General features: G+C 38.5%; 1 protein-coding gene across 4 annotated transcripts in view; it reads left to right on the top strand.

Annotated features, from left to right (window-relative positions):
• Nucleotides 1–18,281, top strand: part of rap1gds1 (RAP1, GTP-GDP dissociation stimulator 1) — a 73,774-nt gene that overhangs the window by 24,009 nt on the left and 31,484 nt on the right. For 2 of the 4 annotated variants that reach the window (XM_088624751.1, XM_088624743.1), the window contains exons 3-5: nucleotides 4,478–4,600; nucleotides 7,993–8,118; nucleotides 16,395–16,541. In XM_088624751.1, the coding sequence (XP_088480877.1) occupies nucleotides 4,478–4,600; nucleotides 7,993–8,118; nucleotides 16,395–16,541 (396 nt within the window). Of the gene's footprint in view, nucleotides 1–4,477; nucleotides 4,661–7,992; nucleotides 8,119–16,394; nucleotides 16,542–18,281 lie in introns of those variants that run through there. The other 2 variants (XM_088624769.1, XM_088624761.1) reach the window with 2 other exon arrangements.

The raw sequence follows: 18,281 nt of genomic DNA, 5'->3' as shown, positions 1-18,281 counted from the left end.
AGCTACAATAAATCCATCCATTTTCTGACCACTTTATCCAGTTCAGGGTCACAGGAAAGCTAGGGCCTGTCTCAGCAAGGCGCAAGGCAGGATACCCCCTGGAAAGGACGCTAGTCTATTACAGGGCACACACTGAAACTCACACACACAGAATCAGTTTGCCCAGAAGTGTTTTAACCTATGTCTTTAAACTATGGGAAGAAACCAGAGCAGCTCGGGGAAACCCATGTGAACATGGGAAGAAGATAAAGTACAAAATTTATGCAGAGAGCACCCCAGGTCATGAATTGAGCCCAACACTGCGAAGCAGTAAGCAATGCTAACCATCATGCTGCCCATCCCAACTATAGGGTTGTAAAAATAAACCTACAAGACAAATGGTAACTACACAGATGGTAATCGCCTCAAAATGTCCGAATTGAACATGGAGTGTTGGAACATCACCCGCAGTGGGAAAGGTGTGCTTTTGATGTGCAACATTAAGGTTACAGATCCCTTTCCACGATTCTGTGCTTAAAATCTTTAAATCCCTCCTGTGCATGTAGCCGACATTCCCAGTTCCTTATTTCTTTGTTGAGCCCAAACCAAACTGTTGGGTTGACTGTTATATGCCAATACGTGTTCGACTTCTATAATGGTGAGGGTCTCCATATCAGTACTATAGGAACATTGAATTACTGGACCCAGAATTTTCTCCCTTTCAGAATCTCTCTGGTGACACGCAGGGGTATAGCTTGGCGAAGGTGAAATCTTAAGCTGCTCCTTTTCAGCGTTAATACTACATTTTGGAATTGTGTCTCAGATTCTGTCCGAGTTAATAGCAATGAAACTGGAAGCGAAGCGCAAAAGCCATCGGGCATCAGCAGATCTTAGTTCACACAGGACCGCTGTTGTTTCTGTGACGGCAACAGCGCATGAACAAAGCTGGTCTCAAACAGCTGCTCCAATGTCTGGCGTGGGAGTGAGGAGAAAAGAGCAATTTACATTGAAAAGCAAATTCCTGTGCTCTTTCTTCCCCCATATCGGCTTTTCTGTCACTTCATTTGAGGTGGGAAGTGCAGAGCCAAGCCATCATGTAGTACCCGCAGACAAGTTTGGTTTGCTATGGCAGCTCAGAGAGCTTTCATGTGATGCACGTCTTCTTTTCTTGTACTTGGTGAGGCTCTTTTTTGGTTATTTGCGTATATGCATAAAAATATGGTTTAAAATAGAAAGTGTTACCCCTTTGGCAACTGATTTAAGCAGGGCTTCTTGGCCACCAGCCACAAAGCCTTCACAGGTTCTCCAGCATAACAGCAAAACCAGAGTATTTGGGTAACATATGACAATGAAAATTGCACATTTTGAGGCTGTGTGTAAAAAGAAGCCACATTGTTTTGTAAATTGACTTTTAGTTCAATTTAGTAGCAAAATCTTTGTCTAATCATCCTTTCTCAAATCCAGCCAAGTCCACAGGGAACATATTTTGCTCCAATAGCCCCTGGGAATGAAAACCTCTTCAGTCTTGCAGATCTGAGAAACAGTCATGCACTTCTCTACTTCACCTGTACTCCTTCAGGTTTGAATAAAAAAGTATTTTGTGCAGGGGTCTTTATTTTACTGAAATTTTACTGAAGACGGTTTCCTAAAATAATTGACTTTTTTTTTTGCCCAGGCTGGCTTGTTTTCATTTGGTGAATGTTTTGTGCATTATTCTCAAAAGAAATTGCAGGAAACATCTTTTAAAAACAAAACAAAACTCATAATTAAGTAAAATTATTATTTCTGTTGTATTCATTTCGTAAATCAAGTAAACTGTAGCATGGGAATCAGAGACCTTTCTCTGTAGAGAAACAAGCCTAGTCAATTTTACTACTCCCTATTTTTGGATCCACTCTCAACAGACTGTAGGTAGTAGTTAAAATGGGAAAACCCCTTTGCCTCAAAACAAAATTCTCCCATACCAGCTTTCAGTGGTAGTTGTTTAAATAGATATGCTCATCAGTTTCTGTCAGTGTGTTGTGCAGTAACTGACATTACTGCTATTTTTCCAGTTCATTTTCTTGGCTTTAGTAGAGTAGCAAAGAAAGCTACATTATAATCACAGGACCAGTCAGCCTTCTCAAATACCCTAAAATGGCAAATACTTTAACAGTCTAAGTTTAACAATGGACATGATGGTACCCCGTAAACTGCAACAGAGATACAGTATAGAATTGTAATTGTGACCAGATTTGATAAAATACTGCTAAAATCAGCTGACAAGGATGCTAATTGTTGGTAATTTAATAAGAACTTAAGAAAGGGTCACAAACAATGAGGCTATTGTGTCCATCCAGCACATTTGGTTGCTATTAGCTAATTGATACGATGATCTTATTCATCTGCTTCTTGAGAGAAGCCAGGGTATTGGCCGCTATGTGGCTGGGTAGCTTCTTGCAGATTCTGACAGAACCAAATGCCTCCTGATCTCCGTTTTAAAGACACTCCCTCATCGTTTTCACCTGGGTCTTCTGGTTTTCATTTCACTGATGATTTTGTTAGCTTCAGCTACGTGGTTGGGGTAGCTTTAAAAAGTCTTGGTGATTTGGCGTTTCAGATTCTGCAGCGTGTGCTGATCTTTTTTTTTGGTATCATCTGCTAACTTGACAAGCTTACTAACTATAGCAAAATCTACAGTAGTAGGTCAGTGAAATAAATGAAGACGTGTTGTGGTCCTAATAACAAATCTTCATCATGTCACCCAATTTGAGCATTCAGGTCTAACCTGTACTTTATCAATCCATTAATCAGTTCTCATCCCAAAAATATGTACGACCTTGAATGCCTACTGCAAGGATTAATCTTTATGGGGCAATTTATCAAAAGCTCTGAAAATATAATTAGATTGTGTCATAAGTTCTATTTATATCCAGAATCATTGTTTGTTCAAAGACCTCTAACAAGATGATTAAACAAGGTCTGCCTTTTCTAAATCCATGTTGACTTGAATTTTCTGGTCATACAGATGACACTCTCTTGTATTTATATAATTATGATTATTTCTTTAAAGGTGTATGTGTAATTATGTGTAATAGAAATAGGACTTAGTTGGTTGAGTTAAGTCAAACTTTTCATGGCTGGGCACATTACATTAGTAATTCCCAGTAAATAACTCACCCCTGTCTTGAGTGACTCTTGGAAGATTTTTCTTAATGATTTATAGATATCATCTCTTGTTTCCTTTCCAATTGGTAATATTGGGAGTACAATTTGCAGGAAACTGTCAAGCCCTGGAGAATTATCTTAATAGCTCAGTGTACTTCTCCTGAGTAACACTCCTGTCTCTTCTATGTTAACACTACTTAAAATAGTTCTTTCACTGCTTACCCTAAGACATATTGTCAGTTTCTTCCTTGCTAAACACCTGTGTAAAATATTTTATATGTTATCTGTTTTCCTTACAACAGAATGTTTCCCATTTCCCATGAAATACCAAACAAACTATTGTTTTAGTTTGAGTAGACTTGAACACCTGAAGAAGACTTCACAGCCAAAATGTTGTGTTTCTTGTTTTTGGAATAAACCTTTATCTCTTCCTTTGAAACTTTTATTTTAGCCTTCTTTGCAATATTCTTCTCCATCTCCTGGAATTTCTAACATTATTTTTTTTACCTGTCCTTGCAATGTATTGTACACCATTCCTACTTTGCCGAACGTTGTCTTTTAGATTCTGCCTGTTCAAATTAACAGTATGCTTCAGATCATAATGCATTATGATTGCAGTTGCTTATTGATTCCTTATTGTCCCTTTTCCTCACTGTCTTAACTGTTTGAAAAGACTTGAAAAAAATAGGAATATGAAGCCTTCTTTTTGGTGCTCAGACACAAAGAGTAAGAAGTCTTTCTGATGGTTCCACTGATGGTATTTCCCAGTCTGTGTGAGGAAATGTAAAATACCTTCAGCTCTTAAACTCTTCAGTTCCCATAAATGCCATCATACTTGCATGAGAGAGATGAAGGAGATGTATGCACGCCTCTCAACGTGCACTTGTCTGGCCATCTCATTCGTTACCTGGGAAAATTAAGCAATTAAGCATCAATTCTGTAAATAATGCATTGGAATGATCAAAGTCCTGTAATGAATTAAGAAAACCCAAGATTATCTGTGACTGTCCTAGTTTAGCCAGTTGTGCTGTGTTGCTTCCATATCAGGGTCAGGTAATGGGATAGTATGGACTGCAACCAGTTATACTACTGGCCACAACTTCCTTATGGCTGGACACCTTTATTGCTTAAAACTATTTGGGAAGCTGTATTTAGAATTTTCAAAACAGTTTTTTTTATATAATTCAATAGGTTTTGCATAATTTTTGAATGTTTAATTCAAATTGGAACTACCAGCTAGTTTGCATTGTTCTGTCAAATGTATCTCCCCGTCAAGGAGCATTGGACTGAACTTATGAGTGTTGCAGTATGTCCGTTTCTGTTCATTGTTCTTTCATTCTGTGTTTTGCAGATGTAGAAGCTAGTGAAAAAATCCACGAAAGTGGGACTCTCAAGATGTTCCCGGGTCTGTTGTCTCCACAGTCTTCCAGTACACCAAAAGTAGCTAACGTCATTGCTGAAGTTGCCAAAAATGGTGAGGTTTTCCACGAGAACTTTCTCTGCTGGAACATCTTCAATTTTGCTCCCGCCACTTGTCAGTAAATATTTTTTATTCCATTTATTGTTTCATTTTTTTCTTTGAACATTATGTTGGCTTTCATTGTTTATAATTGTGTTGCATAGTCTATTGCTACTCATCCTACTCCCTTCATTTGTTAATTTATCATTCAGTGGTGAAACCCTGCAATGCCCTCTAGTAACTTAATCCACAGCCAGAGATTAAAATCTGATATTGCTTAATGTTAAGAAGGTGGCCCATGTTGCCTCTGTCTTCTGAACATTAACATGTATGCAAGCAGAGTTACAGGCATTGTGGGAAGTATACGCAGTGGCATACTTCGGTGCTAACTTTGAAACACATGGCCAGAGGTAGGACATGTTGTCACTGGGATGGGCAGTTGTTTGTCTGTACCAGCATGCAGCACCCAAATGTATCCTGTAATTTGGCATCATTCTGACTTATCTTTGACTGTGGGTCTGTTTTCAGCCAATTTATATATCGCTTCTCACCAGATGGTACTAGGCTGTTCGACAGAAGGCAGTAATAATGCATTTGTGACATCCGGCTTGTTTGCTTTTAGTCTTTTGGAAAGAGGGCTTAATCTTTCATGTACACAGTCTCAGTCTTTATCTTTTGGTAAACGCAGGGATACCTGTTTTTATTTTTTTTATCATGAATAAAGGACCTGCGTTAATAAAGAGTTAGTATCGTACCTTCAAACCAGATCATGTGTAATTATGTTGTTTGGAACATTAAATATTCCAGCTCCGTCTTCTTTGTCTTTGTCAGTTCATGACTCAAAGCTGAACTCAAACTTCATCAAAATGAAACTGTGGCTGTGATTGTCTCCTTCCTCTGCATTTTAGTAGCGGTCTCAACAAAGAGAACCACCCATCTTTTGTGTTAGACTGCAGTGATATAATATTTGATATTTGATATCAAATGATATTTGATGAAAATAGCTATCATTGATAGAAGATCTTTGATGAGAATTGAGAATTACTACCATGCTTTGATTTTTTAATACTGCATATTAAATATTGCGGAATTGCAGCGACTTTAAATTCTCTGCATGTTCTGCATTTTTTATAGAGTCCTAATTGTATATTGTGAATATTGCAAATTAAATCAAACTAAACATATCGGTAGATGACAAAGTGATTAAAGATTTAACTGGGTTTTGAAAGCGAAGATAGTAGATTTTGCTAAATCAGCCTTAAGATGGGGGAGGCCAGGGTTGTAAATCGTGCACTTGAAGTAAATTTGAAATGCCTGCAGTTTTACATTGAGGCAGGGAAATTGATTTACACTGGATTTTTCACATCAGCAGTGAAAGCTTAAATGAATTGGGGGTGCCTGATGAGCTGAAAAATCCTTTATTGACTGGACTATTCCCTGTGCAAAGGTAGCAGCAAGAGCTCTCTGGAACAGACACTAACTAGGCAGCAATACAGTTGTATAAAACTGGCTTAAGGAAAGCTACTGCCTGTCCAGTTATGCATTGTACTATATAGCAAAACAAGTAAAATTTCAGTTCTTAATCTGCAATCTGAAACATTTGTCAAATGTGCTGAATTTAACATGCATTTCTTCCATCTCAGTTGCTTGTGGTTAATATCACACCTTGTTGAACAGTACACTGCAGAGCTGTGTCCTTGGTATTGTTTTCCATACCAAAAAGGGTTTTGTGTTCAAGATGACATGATTTTTCTAAACAAAAAAAGGTTTGGAAGTAACATGCGATGAATTGATGGAAAAAAATAATTCCAGGATGATAATTGATTATTCTTAATAGCCTGCAAAAGACATCTGCAATTTGATTGCTATCTGCTTGCTGTTGGAACTTGGCAAAGGAGCAGAAATTAGGCATTTATCTCTTTAGTTGTATCTTGGCCTAAAGTTCATGGCTTAGACCAATTTGAATGCATGCGTTGCAAGCCATAAGAAACTTTATTGTGAATACAGTCACAGTAATACCAGATATACCAGATATAACCATAATATTTGATATACATTTGATATGCGAATATCAAAGCACTTTAGAGTAACGCAGTACAGAGAGTATACACTACTTAAAACACATCCACGTGATAGATCACAAAATAAAAATCCTTACAAAAAGTTTTTTTTGCATTATTTAGACAAGGGTAAAATCCACAAAGTGAGGATGTCCCAGATTATTTTTTTTTCCCAGTTGGTCCTCCCTAAGCACAGGCTGGATTAATCAGGGCTGAGTGAAAATGATTGTCCTTCTTAAGGCACTGCTCGTTTATTGCCGGACATAATCCATTCTTTCCCTTCTCACAGCGCTAGCCAATGGACATTTTCGGTTTGGCCCAACGCTGCTGGATCTTGTGGAAAATTACAGTTCTTTGTGGACTGCTTCTTCATTACCTGTAACACTGCAAGTTCTCTAAGTGACACATTCACCACGAAAAGGCTTTTAAGTGTAAATAAAGGAACAGAACATGATGATCAAGATATGTTCCCTAAACAGTAAACATGCTGTTTGCTCTAGTCAGCATTATTTTACCATAACAATAAAATGCTCCTCTTTATGCCCCATTTTGAAATCCCATGCTATAAATCTTAAGGGAAGTAGGGTTTGTATAAAATTGTCATACATCAATATGCAGTGGGCAGGAGACTCCAGATTGTTGAGAAGTACTACAGAAAATAGATGGGGGAAAAAAAAACATCTGACGGTGCTTTTTTTGCAGACAGACTGAAGTATTACATAAGCAGATGATTGTCAGTGGTCCAGAGTGCAAGGCCTCTGGAGTCCGAAAAGCTCATTGCTCCCAACATTTGATCACAAAGAAAAATGATAACATGCTGAAAGAGCTTTTGCTACCAAAGTCACAGCCCTGGTGCTGGAATTAAATTTGCAATGAAAACGCACATGAGAAATGGGGTTCTTAGACAAGAAAAAGCAGCAATTCTTTTTGTGGGTGACAAGGAAGTCTAAAAAGGCTCTGTGAGCTTCTCACAGCTCATTTGAGATTATAATGTCATTTGTGTAGCAGGAACATCTGCTTTGCAGAGCAGGCGAATACTGTACTGTTGCCTTTTCTTTCTAAACAGTCACCTCAAGCTTCACATTCAAAATGGTCCGTATTGTTTTATTGATATGGGAGATCCTTGTCTAAACCTAAAAACGACAACCTTGTATTCTGCAGGCGTTGCCTCGGTCTCTAATTTTTTTTTTCCCCACTGGCAGCCCTCTTTGTGGGCATTTGTCCGCCGGCGCGCCGTGGCATCGTGTGGGCAGCCTGCGAAGGGAAGCCCATTGGCCAAGGAGGTTGACCCTGTGAATTGCGGGTGAGTGGAGGGCTGGCCATGACGAAGTCCTGTGTTGTTTACAGAGTTCATGCGGAGCCCCTGCGTGGAGGCCGGATTGATTCCTCCCCTGGTTCAGCTCCTACACTGTAAAGACCAGGAGGTGCTCCTGCAAACAGGCCGAGCCCTGGGAAACATCTGCTATGACAGCCGTGAGTAACCCCGAGCCCCCCTCCGCCTCCCTATTGCTCTGCTCACACTCCCGGCAGGTTTTCCCACTCTGAATGGACGAGCGCTGCTGCCACGAGCCACCTGTATGTCGAGAATGTCATTTTTTGTATTACTTTGATTGAATCGCTATAAACAAGTCACTGCTGCAGATGAATGGTGTGGAATGGTTTCTGGCAATGGCACTGCCGTTTGTTAAGGGAGCATTAAATTTTGTAGCTTGCGCTCCTGAACAGTATTTAATTGTGTGTGCATTGGCCTGCGCATAGATCAGTCCCTCATTAATCATTTTAGAAATGCTTGTGCATAATTGTCCTTATTTAAATACGTTTTTCACATCTTGGATATTTTATTTTTTTGAATCCCATGCACTCAGTTCCAAATTATTTGCTTTCTGTGTCAAGAATGGTCATCATAATTTAAAAACCATGCCGCAGCATGCCAGTAAAATAGTGTAGAACAAGTTATTAAAAGACATTTATATTGCAAGCACTTGATATTGTTAATGAGCAAAATAAGGCACCAAGTCATACGGTTTACCTCTACAAATTAAGCCTATAAAAAAGGAAAGTTTTTTTTTTTTAGTGATTAACTGTAGTTATCTAGTTGAAATAAGAGACTGGGTTAAGGCTAATTTCAAATAAAATTCTGTGACAAAAAATTACACAGCTGAAATGTTTTGTTTCTAGAAGCAGCGCAAGTGAGCTGCCGGTAAAAGGAGAATAGCAATTTGCTTTGGAAGGTCTACATACAGTAGAACCTTAGACCAATGAGCAAGGATCTGACAGAATTAGATAGCACATTCTGAACAATCGGCGTTGAAGAGAAGTCGATGGTGAAGCCTGACTAAGCAGGAGCTCAAAAGACACGGGCCTTCTTGAGACCGGAGTAAAACTACAGTAATTGCATGGAGACTTTACAAAAATGTGTGTGTGTGGTCATCTAGAAATGTCGTCATATGTTTTGTACACTAAGAAAAGTTCCACAGGAAGACAACTGTACTGTAAAATGTTTCTTGGAAAAGTAAGTGTGCGGAAGCAATAATTTTGCTAATTATAGAGGATTCACATTTGACATGGAAAACAAACTACATTTTGACGGAGAATAATGGAGAGTGGCATACACTCTGAGCAGCCGTTTTGGAAACCTGGTGACTTTTTTTTTCAAATGGTTCAAATGGTCTGAGAAATCAAAAGTTCATTACCAATGCATTTTTTAAAATTAAACCACAGTTTATATGGAAACAAAATGGGAGACCAAGTGTAAAAAACAAACAGCTGGCACACTTAAAGGAAACCAGTGTTCCAGAGCAATAGGAATTACTGCTTGCTTGCTGATTGTTCAGCATGACCTGCATTTCCATTTTCACAACTAGGCCAGCACTGGAATTCCTGAAGAAGTAAAGGGTCAACGCACTGGACTGGTCATATACAGTCTGGGTACAGTCTGACTGGAGGGTCACTGGTGGATCTGAAGGAAATCTAGTCTAGCAAGAGGAATCTGACTTTAAGCTGCTTGGGTCAAACAGTGGCGACAATTCGCTTAAAGCTGCAGCAGCATTTATTTTTATTTTTTAAAGTCTGATGACAACAGATACCAAGCCTTACATACAGTAGAAACCTTAATTGTTTCAATGTTCCTTCATACGAGACAGGCCAGAAAACAAATCCAGGATGCTTTTGATGTAATGTAATTTGATGTCACTCAGTACAGTGAAAGGTAACCTAGCTGTGTGAAATGTGAGAGTGTGATGACCGAGCTTGACTGTGAATACCTAGAGGGGAGACACCAGCTGGAAGACAGCTCTCAGCTGTCCTGGCCCCACTGCAGTGAGCGTGTCTGAATTCTAGAATGTTCACCCGTCAGCATTCTCGGTAGGTGCATGCAGATGATGATGGTGGCTGTGCAGATTACAGCTCTTATTTTTTTTTGTCTCATTGACTTTTCTTGACTCACTAAGTATGTCTGAATGAGTATCACCTCTTTAAAACCAACTTTACTCATCACTTATGTCTCGAACCCTATAAGTGTAGCAGAGCAAAGAATGCTAAGATTCCCTTGTGGGATCTGACTAAGAAGGTCATGGCTCAGAAGAAAACTGATGTCTCATTATCATGGACTCCTCCAGCTGCCTTTGGAGTTCGTACTGTTCAACAGGCTTCTGCAAATCGATAAGGTAAACTCATTCAAGGACTGGAGTCAGGAGAGTTAGCGGGTGAGGTCAAGTGGTCCTGTGAAAAATTAATCATGAGAGACAGTAGTACTGAAGTGTTGTTTTGATTTTACTGGAACTATTAGATATTGGTGAAATATGTTTCAAGATTGTTTTTATTGCTGCAAGGACAAAATAAAAGGCAATATTAACAAAAATGCAAAGTACTGTATGCAATATACCATTTTATTAACAACAAAACTTGCATAGCATACCAACCAGAGTTATATTTGTGAATCGATCAGCTTTGATAAATGACCGAACATTCACTCAGGGATTACAAAGATATTAATATAACCTAAATTAAAATATATTGACTATAACACTTGTTATTGCCAACCCTGATAATTTAAATCGATCTCCTATTATTAAGCAACATTAATATTTACAAAGACAGGCAAATGTTAAGTCACTGTTGCAAATTAAAATGTATCTACCCTGTGTTGGAATAATACAGTAGGTTAGTTCTTGAGATTTCCTTTTTTCACAGTATGTTTATGAAGGGTTATCTCACAAAAATAATGAAAGGAAAAGGACAATGCACTTCACAGTGATGACAAACAGACCATCCCTCCCCTCCACAGTCAGTACATCAGAGAGCATTGGGATTTTCCATTAAAGTACAATAAGTGAAGAAGTATTGAGCTTATACTCATCTAATAACTCTCTGGTCAGGTTGTTTTATGGAGAGTTTGAAGGTCCCAACTGGAGACAGAGCTAAGCTGGTTTGTTGCAGCCCTGCCCAATCTTCTTCCTCTGTCTCAGTGCCAATGACAGTACCATCAACAAAAGAGGCAGGGAATGATTCCACTTGCAATGTCTCGTGTAGCTTTCCAACATTCTGTGCGAGGTTCGGTCACAAGGGACAAAGGCTGGGAAAAATTTCAGTTCACTAGCCCTCATTGTTACCGAGGTGCTGCCGAAAATAACGTTATTCATGCTTGTCAACAAAAGTTCACCAGTACTTCCATTGTTGATCGGGCCATAATTACAGTCGTCTCGTGGGTCCCAATTTCTCTTTTTGCAGAGGAGGTTGTGAGCAGAACCCTGTTAATGTATGGACTCGCTCTCAGCCCGGTGTCTTGAACTTAAGTTCACTTTCCAAAAACTGGGATAAATGTGGCCCGTGTCACATGGTCGAGTAGCTTGTCAGGTTGGCAGGCTCGGATAAAGGGAGATCACCTGAGAATGAATTGTTCAGACTTTTTTAATTATCGTAAACACGTTTTTTTCTCCCACCAAGAATTTTCAGTTCTTCCCCATCCCAAAGATACCTCACTGGATGATTTGACAGGTGACCTCCAGATGGGTCTGTCTAGAAATAGGAGACTAAGCTGTGCTGATTTTTATATTTGCTGATATACAGTAACTGTAAGAGTCACAGATGCCACCAATTTATTTATGATGATATTATTTAGGATGTCCTGGTTCGTTTAAGAGTCTGGACCTGCAGCTTGTGCAGATGACCCTTCTCTGATTCATTCCTAAAACTTAAATCAGCAGTTTTACTCTGCCAGGGTTATTGTACATTTAAGACCACAGAAATAAATTTCTACACATCTTTCCTAACACTTAATTCTGAGTGTAATAATCCTTCCTGTTACAATATATCCATTTATCTGTCTCAAACCTGTCTCTGTTGAAGTTTGGGACAATTTTGTGCCTTATGGATGATCTCTTAGAGCCACTTTCCTATCAAGGCTGCTTGGGAAATAATTCTCTATTGCAATAAGAAAATGATTTTATAAACTATTTTGACTAAAAGAAAAGCATTTTCTCAGTGCTATTATGGGTCAGACCGTTCATCTCTCTCGTAATGATGCGAGAAGTAAAGAAAAACATGTTTGTGTATCTTTACAAACCCAATCAAGACACCTACACAAACATCCTCCCACTCTGTTTAAACTAACAGGGGTACTGCTTCTGAGAGGAATTCACTTTTGTACTTTTTAAATTTGACCCTCACCTTCAGCTCTACGCTTCTACTGTTCACCCATCTTTTTTTAAAATGAGACAATTCATAGATGTTTCTATGTTGTCCTTCACAGACCACAGGATACAGACATATCAGGGCTCTGCACTGCTTCTGTGGATTAACAGATCTGGTGGTTCAAGGACATACAGTAATGGTTTTGCTTTCCCCTTTCTTTACAGAATAGGTTTTAGCTAGGCAAGTCCGTCACAATAGGCTAGTTTAGGACCTCCGACAGCCCAAAGAAAATGCATTTTAAAGCATATTGTTCTATTTTGTTTTTTTTTTAACTGTAGCCTCTTTCATTAGATAAATGTCTCGATTAAACAGGTTGTATACACTGGTCACGCATGGCTACAGAAGTAGACAAGTCAGTTCCCGGTGTCTGAAGCATATATACATACATGGAAGCAGCTTTTCAAATTCTTCTCCATTGTACAATTTCTTGGGGGGGATGAGTTTCAAGCATCCAGATTCAACTATTATTATCCTTGAAAATAGAGCTGCATGTTTTTCATGACCTTAGATTAGAGTTCCTTAACCACTTGGTTTAGATCTGTATAATCTTCGACTTTGGTTTGTACATTGATGCTTTGACACTGGTCCTTAGAAAGCTATTTTTTTTATCAATGCTTTCAAATCAAGCCATATAGCCTTATGGACTTCTTCCTTCTGACCTAATTTCCCAAATATTTGGCTTTGGTTATGTGCTATATGAAAAGAATTGACTTTGTGACTTGTTCACCATTTACTTCACTTGGAACCGGATTTTACAGGCTTACAGCTGAAAAGACACCATTCTGGGCTCGAGTCTGCAGCTGAGCAAGGAATTGGAGTCATGGAAATATTCCAACATGTAAGCCTCAGGGAGCCTGTGAAGTGTACCAGCTAAAAAAAAAAAAACGGTGGATCTGCACATAGTGGATTACAAATGATGGTCTCTCATCTTTTCCCCGAGACGCTGATTGCATGGACTTTATGGCGAGATAATATAAGTGATTTCACGGCTGTCTTAAAGTACAGAGAAATATTTTAAATGTCATAGCACTTAGTTCCTCCTCCAGGATTGAACGTGAACGTGAAAACTTCAGAAATAGAAACTGTGAGCCGTTTCACGGCGTCATCCCCTTGTTTCTCTGGCTGGCAGGGAAGATAATGATTTCCTTCCCTGCCACTTTGTCATGAGACGAGGCAAGGTAAACAGCTTGTCTCACTGATTCATTCCGTTGTGCCTCCCCTCCGGTTCTGCCTTTCCTCCTGCTTCTTTAATTGGTAATGAGGAGATGTCGCACTGGCGCTACAGTTTATACAGTGGATCTTTAGGCTTTACAGGAGCTCCGGCCATTTTCGAGAAATCAGCTTTCAAAACCAGTGGGCATATAATTCACTGTCCCAGCATCCCTGTGTTGCGGGTGATGTGGAGAGCAGCGCATGGTAACAAACCACTGCTGCCTTTCAACTTCCAGATTCCCAAATTGGGTTCCAACGTCAGGTGTCGGCCTGTGTGGAGTTCATATGTTCTCCCGTTTTGGGGTGGCTTTGTACGGGGTGCCTCAGTTTTTTACCCCACCCCAGTGTTCGGCTGGCCTCTCTGGGGTTGGTTTCGGTGGCTTATCAGTACTGCAAGGGAGATAGAGCCACGATCAGCACATTGGGCTGAATGGCTTCTTCTTATTGGTAGCCTCAATGATGTTAAATTGTTCTTGTGGTGTATTGACATGATAGCTTATGACTACTTCTTCCAGTAATGAAGCTACAATTTAAAAAAAAAGACAATGAGTTTTTAAAATATTTTCTTGACTAACGTTGACCACAAATACTTTCTCTTTCGCATACGAACACAGCTTTTGCAACTACATGCCAGTAGGCCTAGCAGATCTACCTGAGAGAAGCCAAGGCACAGAAAACAAAAGATAAACTGTTTCATGGCATCTGTATTACCCCGGTAAACTGCTAAAGTGACACAGTGAATTTAATGTTCATTTACTATTATTGCTGTCTGCTAAGCCTCATACTATAACATATACAGTATTCTAATGTATAGATATAGAGTATAACATAGATTGAAGTGTCTCAATTGACCTGCAGTTAGATAGATAGATACTTTATTGATCCCGTGAGGGAAATTGCAGTGCAACAGCAGCTTAACACACACAACACAGCCACAGTGTAACGAATTATATAATAATAGTACAATACATACAATACAATACAAGAGTTACTCACAGTCCGGACACACAAGAGGAAACTAGAACAGAACAGTACACAGAAAATCGTATCACACGTATGAATATAAATATAGATGTAACCATAGATATAAATATATATTTATATATATAGTTTTATTCTTAGTATAATTTTCATATCTGAAACTCAAACAACTATACTGTCCCTGTGGGCAGGTTTAGGCAAAGCTATCAGCTGAAAATAGTTCCTTAGTTAATTGGGACTTCATGCTAGCATAAACTCTTTTTACACATAGACATCTACTCTCAGACCAATATTGCATTCAGCCATCTATCACTACTTCTGTGAACTTCATTATCACTAAATATATGTGGGGATGATGATATTGTAACTAGTCAAATGCTCTCCTGATGCAAGCTTGGTGCACCAGTCAGTATATTCATCCTACTGGTGTTAAATCTTAAGACATTGTGTTGATTTTACTGATTTTTTTTTTACATCATAAAATTTCACACGACCCAGCTTCAGCTTCAATTTTATGCCAACCATTTCAGTCCATAATTTGTTCTTTTTTAAAAAAGAATGCAGAAATATTTTATGACAAATGATGTTGACATGAAAGTCACCACTGTATAAATGATATACCTGACATTATTTAATATTTAAAAGGCTAAGACCTCACTTAATGCTACTGAGATTATTATTGTTGTCACAGAACCCCCAAATATTAAAATAATAACTTATTTTTAATTAAAGAGAAGGCTGAACATTTTTCTCTTCTTAATTTTCATTTTCATGTATTTGTCTTCATGTGGTATTAACTTACTTGATCCTTTGTACCAGAAAGTCAGAATGATGTCACTAAAACAGATATTTGTACAAATCAAAGAAGTTTTAAAATTAATAATACTGTAAGTACAGTACTGCAGTATTTTTAAATTAGAATGGCATTTAAATCCCATTAGAATTTGTTTATCCCATTCTATATCAAATGTCATAGCATTAGCTAGGAAGAATTCAGGGTATGTAGTGTGATGCAATCTGACGTGCCAGTGTCCTCTGATTTCAGTCCTTGTTTTGTATCGTGTGTGTATGTGTTTTGTCTGATTCTTTGCAGCTCTTTCCATATAGAACCTGTGCCACAGTAACAAAGTTTTCCAGCAAAAAGTAGGTTTTGAAACAGCTTCTTGAGCTCAAGGGACAAGAAGGGAGATTTGAAAGAATATCAAGTGCTGCAATAAATGGGTTTTTTAAGTAAGGAGGTGATGTATGGAAGCAAACCAAATAGAATTTCCTCTTGTAGATTCCATTGTCCCCTTGTTTCACTCTCTCACATAATTTAAGAAAAATGTCCCCACTGATTTGTCCTGCAGGGACTGGAATAGATAAGCTCCTGATTCGAAACAGTTTAAAGCAGATCAAATTCACTGATACTTTCAGGGAAATGCAGCTGCCTTCAAATGCCTACATCTTGCGCTCCTTTAGAAGGTTTTTCAGTATGGCTCTTGACTAAATTGCCCTTGTTTCTGTCCAGCACATCAGGAGCTTTAAATACACAATCAACACAGTTGCACAAGTAAATAAAAAGAAGACGACATGGCAGGAAAAATTACAAATAAGTATTGGTCTCCCTGCTTCTAAACTCCTCCATGTGGCGACAGGACCTTTTTTAGCTTAACTTAGGACTTATGTCCAATGATTAGGTTATAATTGGAGAGATGTTTTGTAATCCTGTGAATATACCGTTGCTGTTATTACATTGTTCTGTTTGTGTATCGTTAATTTGTGCAGTTAATGTTGTCTTATTATTTTTCATTGATGTTATGATTTGTTTCTGTTCTTATGGTTTGCTGGTGTTTTTCTTTTTACTTTAACTCTTTGTTTTCCAGAGGAGGGCAGGAGTGCAGTTGACGAGGCGGGTGGAGCACAGATAGTTGCTGGCCACATTAGGTCACTGTCCCACAGTACAGACCCTGCCAGTGAGAAGCTCTTGACTGTCTTTTGTGGCATGCTGATGAACTATAGCAATGATAATGGTAATAAACCACACGGGGAAAACTACCATCCGTTCCACTTTGAAAGATAAGAAATAAGCACATCAAGGCTGCTGTTGCTAACTTTCCTTGGGAGTCATTGCCAGCACCTCTGCTATGTACCTGGGTAGGTCTGAGTGTATTAAAGTATCCAACCTCAGCCGTAAAACTGACAGTACAGTTAAAATTTAAATGTACTGTACAGTATCTAGGTGCATAGCAGTGGTTACTGAGATTACCATCACACTATAAGTGATATGATCATTATCAATACAGTTCTAGTTTTCTAATGATCATAATTAAGAAAGTCCATTTAATGCATAAATGTAGAAAAATAAATTGGGTGGTTGGTGGTTCACAGTCTGTCCTTGTTTATTTTCAAAGCCCAGCTCCCCCTGGAAACTGCGCTTAGATGTATCACAGCAGTTGTAAACTGTCTCTTAAGGCTGCTTTGCAGAGTCATCAGACTTTGTGCACAGTGGTTGGTGCTTGAAGGCTATATTTGATTATTGGGGTGGTGCTGTCAGAGAGATTGCATAAATGAGGGTAATCTGACAACCCGTAAGAGATTGGTGAAGAAAAGCACTACAACTTTACCCCACACACTGTTTTATTTTTGTTTCTGTTTGATTTTCAGCAATCTAAAATTGCCTGTAGGTGATTCATTCACAGAGTGACACGTTTTGTCGTATGTTCAGAAAGAGTTTGCACATTTCAAAGTTCCTTCAAAACAATATCCTTTCTTTACATTTCAGAGTAGATAGCCCTCTACTGTACAGTAAGATATTTTTCCAGTTAAATTAAACTAATTTAAACTAAATGGTAAAAAAAAAAATGTTGTAGTGATGTTGTGTTTATTGCTAACCTGGCAGTTTATGATAAAAAATTGATTTTATAGAATATCTTCAATCCTGGGCTGCCTTTAAGTCTGTGTAGTGGGCAGATGTTGAATAGGGAAGAACAGTGTTTTGATTTGTTTTTGCTCTGTCTCCAGGTGCTCTGTCCTTAGGCCCAATAAAGCCTGTGCTTGAGCTAGTATTTGCTTTATGCTCTTTCTTAAAGCGATAAATGAAGTTTTCTCTGCAGTCCCTTTTCTGCCTTCATGTGCTTTGACACACAGTTCTGTAGCGGTCAGCCTGCTGGCTTAAGATGAGGAGGAAGCCAACAAAGTTTCCATAGTTGGAACTTCCAAGGTCAATGATATCCTTTTAACTAAAGTGCCCATGGTTTAAAGTCTAGAACATACCAAAAGGTCATACACAAGAGAAAGCCATTGAGCCTGTTAGGTAGTTAATTGATTCAGGCATCTCATCCAACAGTTTCTTGAAGGAAGCCAGGGTATTGGCTTCAACAATAAGGATGGGTAGCTGTTCCAGACTCCCATAATCCTTTGTGTCTCCTGTTCTCAGTTTAAAGATGTTCTTTCACGTGGAATTACACAGTGTCAAATAATGAGTGTGGTTTCTGTTTCCTGGAAGTGATTAGGTATAAATGAAAGGAATAATAATAATTGGAACTAAAGGTAAAAGGATTAATAAAACTTTCTAACTAAGTAAGCAAAATGGACAATCATCTGAAGATTGATGTTATAAAATAATTAACATTTTTTGAGCAATTACTCTTCTCTATATCACATTCTATTTTACTAAAGTTGATCAATTTGTATCTCTAATATATGACCTAAACATAATGTTCTGTATTAATACGAGATGTTTAAAGTTCTCACCTTGATTTGTGTTTTAA

The sequence above is a fragment of the Lepisosteus platostomus genome, chromosome 1, assembly GCF_059453375.1.
Source record: "Lepisosteus platostomus isolate fLepPlt1 chromosome 1, fLepPlt1.hap1, whole genome shotgun sequence".
Taxonomy (NCBI): domain Eukaryota; kingdom Metazoa; phylum Chordata; class Actinopteri; order Semionotiformes; family Lepisosteidae; genus Lepisosteus; species Lepisosteus platostomus.
This window is presented reverse-complemented; position numbering and strand designations above follow the sequence as displayed.